General features: G+C 39.7%; 1 protein-coding gene across 1 annotated transcript; it reads left to right on the plus strand.

The window, feature by feature from the left end:
- The first annotated feature begins 484 nt into the window (after window positions 1-484).
- Window positions 485-1,350, plus strand: LOC129261380 (prokineticin receptor 2-like). Its single transcript, XM_054899444.2, has 2 exons — window positions 485-1,026; window positions 1,314-1,350. The coding sequence occupies exons 1-2, from the start codon at window positions 485-487 to the stop codon at window positions 1,348-1,350; spliced, it is 579 nt and encodes a 192-aa protein (XP_054755419.1).
- Window positions 1,351-7,975: the final 6,625 nt, after the last annotated feature.

Below are 7,975 nucleotides of genomic sequence, written 5' to 3' on the forward strand. Positions count from 1 at the left end.
GAGCCCGCGACATACGCACAGCTGGGTTTTCAGCTGATAACTTGCAGTGCTCAGTTTATTGGCTACCGTCCGTTCGCTTCATTTTATCCACCCTCGGAGAGAGCGCGCCAAGAGTGTGTCATTCATCGTGTCGTTTGCTTCTAGCCAGCCTACGATATTTGATGAGCTCCACTGTGTCTGCATTTGAACCTTTAGCGTGTCATTTGGACAGCGTTCGTAACATCCAACACTTGATTTATTTTTTTTAACAGTACATGATTCAACTCAACTTAAAATGGAATCGCCCTGACGTACTTTTCCCCTACTTCTTAAATTTGTTTGTGAGAATCATCGCTCGAGTTCTCCACTTCACATAGCTTGAGAATAACGTTTGAGGACAGCGGACAGGAAAGTTTGTTCAAACCTCAAGTTTGGAACTATAACTTAACTCAACTGATCTTCCGGGTTAACTGTTAAAGGAAGTCTTCAATATCTATCTGTCAAAATGATGCCCAGGAACGTCCCGTACGTTAGTAGCGTCGTGGATACCTCGATCACCGACCCGAGCATGGGTGATCATCCTCTCTCAAGGGTCTCCGCGGATTCCACCCTGACGTCGAACAACTTTTTCGACTACTCTTTCCTCCCGGAAAACTTTACCATCGACTACGGTGCAAGCAGTTCCTACCTATCATGGTGGAATCAGACTCCGGGATTCCAATGCGAGATATTCCCTCAGACAGTCAGTACCAAGACTTTCCTCAGCGTCATCTTCGCCCTCGTCACCGTGGTCTGCGGCCCCGGTAACTGCCTCCTGTGCTTCCTCATCGCCCGACACAAGCGACTTCGAAGCGTCACCAACCTCCTAATCGCAAACCTAGCCGTCTCGGACGCCTTGGTCGCTCTCATCTGCGCGCCATTTTCCTTACAATATTACCTCGTCCAGAACTGGGTCCTACCCGACTTTATGTGCCCGGTGATGGCGACGACCAAGAACGTTTCTCTCTACGTCTCTGTCAACACCTTACTGGTAATTGCGGTCGACAGGTAAGTTTATGACACATCCACCGTTTCCCCGTAGACTATACATTGACTCACTTATGCTTCCCGTACACCTCTCAATTTTCGGCTGTAATATGAACCAATTTCCCCCGTAAAACCCATTTTTGGCCTTTCATTACTTCCCAAAGTTAAGTGTAACACACGCTAGTCCATTTTTAAACTCGAAGGATAAGTATCGAAAGTCAAGGCCTCAACAAGTTGAGCTCTTCATCGTTTCTTTGACAGAAAATGGTATAATTCCCCTTAAGTATTTATGATGTTTATGTTTATAGTTTCTGGGTCACTTTGTATTTCAATGTTGAGCTGTGACTGCGTACTGCACCGTTTAATGTGTTCTGCAGGTACATTTATGTAAGACTGATGATTTTGTATTTTAATATTGATATCATCGCATAGTGATCGACGCTCTCCTCTCTCTCACACACAGATAAAAACAAACTGCATCTGTTTTTTTATGAAATCGATTGAAATCACTATGATTTATATAAATATTTTGTCAAATGTACTGCAAAATTTCTAATTTTCAGTCTTAACATACACGATTTTTCCTCCGTGTCAAGCAATTATTCCCTTGCCTGGCATAGACTATAATGTATTCCACCATCATAATTTTACTCTGCTATGCCTACTCATATAGGCCTACCACGCGCAAAGAACTTTTTAAAAGCTCTCGGTGATAATGATTTAAGAACCTATACTTAACGATGTCTGAGCCGTGATCCAAGTTCAGGGCTTCGTTTCACGGAGCAACTTGTCATTAATTTTCCACCCACAGCTGTTATAAGCTGTTGAAATCAGTGCATCTGATTGGTTAAGAACAATTTGAGAGTTGGAATTAGTGACAAGATGCTTCATTCAGCCCTCCCCAGGAGCAAACTCCGTCGACAAGGGGGTGAAGCGAAGGAATGAGGGGTGAGAGTGTTGAAAAGTAGGTAGCTCCCTCCAATCCTAGTTAGGAGAACAACCGATTAAGGGTGGATCTTCTGGGTTAGGTCGGGGATTCTCAGGTCACATCAAAGATTTCTCGAGGAAAGAAGTTAGTGGCAAGTCGCACGAAGTAGCGCATTAAGTATTATTTGATATGGTTGTGTTTAAAGTCTTCAACATTTCCACACCCTATTCCCCGATCCCAGTGGTGCTATGTGCAAAGGATTGATATTATATGAACGATCGAGGCGAAATATACGTTTTCATACATGACTAGATCATGTAGATTATGTATGCGAATGGAATATGATAAGCAACACGGCGGGTGTTCTATGAACACAACACAAATGTGAATCCCCTTTTTCAAAAATACATTTTCTGTAAAATAGTTTAAGAGGGGTGAACCTTTCCTAAGTGAGTGCCTGTGCATATTAAGGATAATTGATTTCAGTATGAGTTAGTAAAACATACATGGGGTGATTATCAAAATCATAATTTTGGTTGATTTTGTCATGCGGATTTTTAATGGTTTTGGAGATATCTAAAGCAAAATCGCGATGCGTGTGATAAAGAACAGTTTAGAAAATATAAAAGAAACCGGACATGGTGGCTCAGTGGTAGAGTGCCCGCCTCATGAACGGGAGGTCGTGGGTTCGATCCCCGGCCGAGTCATACCTATAACTTCAAAACATGAGACCTTCTACCCCCTTTTTTGTGCGCTAGTGCCCTTTGGTAAGGCATTCATCCTCATTACCACATGTACCAGGTCTCTCGGAGAGGACCTTAAGCTGTCGTCGGTCCTCTGATTGCTTGCTTACAAGCATTCATCCTTTCTTAGCAATCAGGTGAAAAATCAAAACCAATCGCCAGACGCTTGACGTTTTAGAATGGAGAGGGCTAATAATAACATTATGTTATGCAGGGCCCGCTGAGCTGAGGGAACAGTTCATTAGAGCTGAAATGGCTACCCCGGGTAAATAAGATAAATACGAATTATTGTTATTAGACAACGAATCAGCAGCATTCAAGAAATGAGGAGTGGTGGAAATCAGTTAGCCCAACCCTTCTCTGGTACCACCTAACATTAGAGATAAACATGATGAAGAGAGCTCAGGGTATGAAGACAAATAACGGTCAGAGTTCAGAAGTGCAAGAAGGGTTTGGGTGAGATATCGTTCCGCAGACACTTCTTCAAGTCATTGACAGCAGGCCGTATCTTTATGATATCACTGACATTCTCGTTCTTCAAAGTATTCATCGTTGTGTCCGTTGTCGAACTCATTTGGGTGATTTAAAGTTCGGTGTTAACTTCAGATTCAAGTTTGATCCATCTCAACCATCATCAAAGATTCCACATAATACAATAATAAACACAATGATGGTTTGGGGAACCCAGAAAAAGTAGAGTTTATGAAAAAAAGGGGTCATCAAGTTGAAAGTCATAATTATGAAAGAATTCAAGAAAATGTTTTCTACAAGACCATGACGCTGTTGCATTAAACTTTTGCCATAAAAACCCAATCAATTAAAATGTATGTCATTGACACGTAAAAAAACAGTTTAAAAAACTGCTGTGGCAACAAAATTGCCAGAGTCTTTCTTCTGTGCAACAGCCCCCATTATGTAGGAATATGTCGGGCAAAGTAACGTTCAGGTTAATGTGGTTAAATGAAAGCGAGTGACTTGAGCGACTGAGCGAGAGTTTTTTTTTCTTCTTTAAATGGGAAACAATAGCCATTAGTTGCATTCAAAGACGAATCCGTGACTCAATCATGATATCAGGTATTTGGTGATATAAAAATCATATCGTTTCTGAAGAAGTTGGGGCTGTTTGTATATAGGCCATCCCCTTCCCTGAAAAGTGGGGGAACTACACCCCCCTCCCCCGCCCCGCCTTGATATACGCCAATGAGGAAACAGTGGAAGAAGGTGAGGAAAGAAATAGCAGGGGAAATTTTTAAGTATTAAAGTAATACTTAAAAATTTCACCATCTCCCTGCTAAAACCTTTATCGATCGAGCTAAAACCAAACTCTGACTGAGAAAAATCGCCCGATATAAAAGTTTGCTTTAACTTTATCCATGGACTTACGGTTGTGAGTCCCGGCTTTAGACGAGAGATATCAACTGCATGGTTTAAATAGAAAAAAAAGATCATCAATAATCAATACCGAGAGGGGTTATCTACTTTTTCATGTGAGAAAGGGATTCTGTGCTTGGAGCGTAACCCGTAGCAACCGGTATTATTGATTTGATAAAAAGAAATGGAAAGCTTCGAGATGGTATGGCTCACCAAGAACACTCTTAAAAACGTTGGGCAACATACGGTCCACACAACAATTGGTTAAAACTTTATCAAATTCTGAGTAGCTTTAAACCAATAATGTGTGCTTTTGGTGAAAACTACACAGTATTGGTTGAAAACTACCCAGAGTTGGATAATGTTTTAACCAATTGTTGTGTGGACCGTATGTTGCCCAACGTTTTTAAGAGTGAAGGGGATGAATAAAATCCGATGAATGCATTTTCCGAGATTTTAAACCTTGAATTTTTTGAATGGCTACCATCGTGACCACGACATGCACGATGGCCCTCCTTTTAAATTATCTATTTGGAATTATTTTCTCCTTGTCTCCCCACCTTTATTTTCCCCCTTTATAATGATGGGATTCCTTGAGTTATTACATAACTCGAACTTAATTCTCTCATGGATTGTAGGTTTAAATTAGGAATACAAAAGAGAAATAATGTTGATGGAGTTTGTGAAAGATGGATTTACCTTCTTTCAGATCGATTGAATACTGATAATTCTCATTGAAATATTCTAATCGAGGTGGATTCGTTAGAACATTTCCATCTCTTTAAACAGGAACCTGTCAAAGGCTTTACGTCAATAAAGCATACCTTGACTCAAAGGTGTTTAGTAAATAACCATGATCTTTCGAAGATTGATAATCATTCATGATTTCTTAGCATTCAAATAACAAAAGAAAAACTCACCACCCTCACCAAACCATGTATTGCGTTGCTCTTTGCGGTCGTGTTCTTAGGATCCACAACCATCATGACCATAGTAAAGATGATGATGATTATATTGATAATAATGAAAATGATAATAATAACAATAATGATAATAATAGTAATAATAAGAAGAAGAAGTTGCCGAAATACACATATGTTTGTACCAAACTCATTTAGGGGTTCGACTTTGACATGAGATCAAATATTACCCTTTTATGTTGTATCGACTCATTGATTCATTTCCCATATAGTGTAACTATGAAAACATCTGTTCGGGGGGTCGCTTGAAATGCATATATTCACAAACAATTGTTGAAAAAAAAATGAATATGCATATCAATCCATGACTGCTTCCTATTATTGAACAAGGCCAAAAAACCATCTGGCTTGACCAATGATACCTAAATCATTATAACATGGCATGGAGCGACTATTACCATTGAAAGGTTAATAGCTTGGCGGTATTGTATGTAAGTGGGCGTGGCATCGGAAAGGGAGTTTGGTTTCTACGAAGTTGTTGTGTGGGGGTAATCACTGTAATTGTAGCGCTATACTCCGAAACTTTAGGGTGCTTAGTAACACCGCCTTGTCGGCATGTCCTTAGATCAATATTTAAAAGGGGAGTGGGCTGGGTTGTCAGATATGTAATTGATTCGAGCACAAATAGAGCTATCAAATAATAATGAAGTTCAATCTCTCATAATGATATTATTGTCATCACAATCGTGAATAATATGTCTGTTCATGGCACGTTATATATAGATACTGTATACATTACATTCTATGACGTGATGATACCACTATAGGTTTTGTGGTACATGTATATACCACACCCTTGTTGATCAATCTTGAAGATGTATCAAACTTGTCTCGAAGTAGATGAATGGTTAAACTCGAATATTCTTGAATCACAGGAATGTATTTTAATTGTTTTATTTTATTGCAAAAAACGATAGGAAACAAGATAGGACTTTAATTTTCCTGATTATCAGTATCTATTAATAGCTGGATTTATAAAGCGCTTTTTGCCTGAGGATACAAAGCGCTGCTATTATTACCCCGGCTTTAGCTCTAGCTACCATCACCGGCGCTCAGTGCATGCAAGAAAGTACTCTTGCCGGGTACCCATTCACCTCACCTGGGTCGAGTGCAGCACAGTGTGGATAAATTTCTTGCTGAAGGAAAACACGCCATGGCTAGATTCGAAACCACGACCATCTGTTTCAAAGGCGAGAGTCAGAACCACTAGACCAGGACGCACCCACCCATCCACCCATTCAGGCAACCAATCGTTCGCTCATTAATTCATATATCCATCCATTCATTCATTCTTCCGTCCTATCATTAATCAATCCATCTAGATATTCGTTCACTCGTTCTATCCATTCATTCATTCATTCATTCCATCCAATTATGATTCATTTATTTATTTGTTTGTTTAATCATTTATTCATTCATATATTCATTTATTTATTCATTCATTCTTTCTTTCACGTATCTATCCATTTATCTATCTATTTATCTATCTATCCATCTATAAATCTATCTATCTTTCTGTTTATTATTTATTTATTTATTTATTATTCATTCATCTATTCATTTATTTTTGTGAGATTAATGATTGAATTAATAAATGAATGAATGTACATGGATCACGGTTGAAATGCATTTACAGGGGGTTAAAACGATATGTCATGCATCCACCCTCCCATTACTTTGTGAAGAGTGTCAATAATCGTTTATCCATCCATTAATACAATCGAACTCTTTCAATTTGTCACATTAACATGATTAATCCCCTCTATATTTACGTCATCCCGATCAGTAGACCATTCAACCAATTGGCGCGATTTAATTGGTAATTAAAAACCATTTAAAGGGCAGTGCCTCTTTTATCGAGCATGGATGCAGCTATCAACCTGGCATACCATCGTACACCTGTTAGTGCAGTGCCTGTCAATCTCAATAGTCTGAAATGTGTCACATTCTGTTGCAATCTAGTATGGATCGTTTTATGACGTCATCAGGGAGGGTTTTCACTTTTCATTCTTGGTATTGGTCGCTTGGTTTGAGCGAGATGTCATCGTTTAGATTTTCACTCGGCGCTGTTATACATAAGTGATCATTATTATACTGTATAAGTGGAATAACCTATTAGAACCCAAATACACCCTGGTTATTAGTGGTAAATATAGAGCAATGCCTTGTCTGAGGACACCGATACCAAGCCAGACAAAGAAAAAGCCTGCGCGAAGCGTTGTGTTGTGTGTATATCGTTATTATCAATTTTAAATGAAAATTTATCTCTTCCTCGTCATAACATCTATGAAATGTCGTACACTAAATCAGTAAGGTCTTTACCCTTGATATCGATTTACCCCCCCCCCTAATTTTTAACTTAAGCAGGGAGAGGGGGGTTCATATATCAGTCACAAGGGAAGGTGATCATGCCGTCAACATGGTCAAGTTGGGAAACTTTTAATCCCGACGCCGGTTAATACGAATACAATATACAATTTGATTTCAAAGTTAAGTATGAGAATGTAATCAGAAGCTTTGAGCGACAAACATTGTCGGGTTAATGACAAAACGAATCACATCTCAAGATCGTCTAATGGGGGAAACATTGCCCCCCTCGGGAGGTGGTAATAAAGAGAATACCACTACCCAATCGGTCCCCGGGAATCCCTGGGAATTGATTGACTTGATTAGCTCCATCGGCCGATTGGCTTTGCTCCGTCATTAACAGACTGCATTAATGTACGAAACAGCGGGGATGGGGCGGATGTCGAAGTAAGAACAATACGACAGCCGGCGATGTCGTTGACCTCGGTAAGGTCACGGCGGGTTTGATCTCGGTGTAGGGGGTAACGGGAGAGTGCCATGATTAGGGCCAATACTCGGAAACAGGAGATTGGTAATGCATGTCTCTGGATTGCGTAAATGAATTGCCAATACTTCTTTCATTTAATCTGTTAAGTTTTGTT

Source organism: Lytechinus pictus, chromosome 5 (genome assembly GCF_037042905.1).
Source record: "Lytechinus pictus isolate F3 Inbred chromosome 5, Lp3.0, whole genome shotgun sequence".
Taxonomy (NCBI): Eukaryota; Metazoa; Echinodermata; class Echinoidea; order Temnopleuroida; family Toxopneustidae; genus Lytechinus; species Lytechinus pictus.

Coding starts and splice junctions, on each gene's coding strand:
- LOC129261380 (XM_054899444.2), top strand. CDS start 485: ATGATGCCCAGGAACGTCCCGTACGTTAGTAGCGTCGTGGATACCTCG. Junction 1,027..1,313: donor CTGGTAATTGCGGTCGACAG/GTAAGTTTATGA, acceptor TTATGTTTATAG/TTTCTGGGTCACTTTGTATT.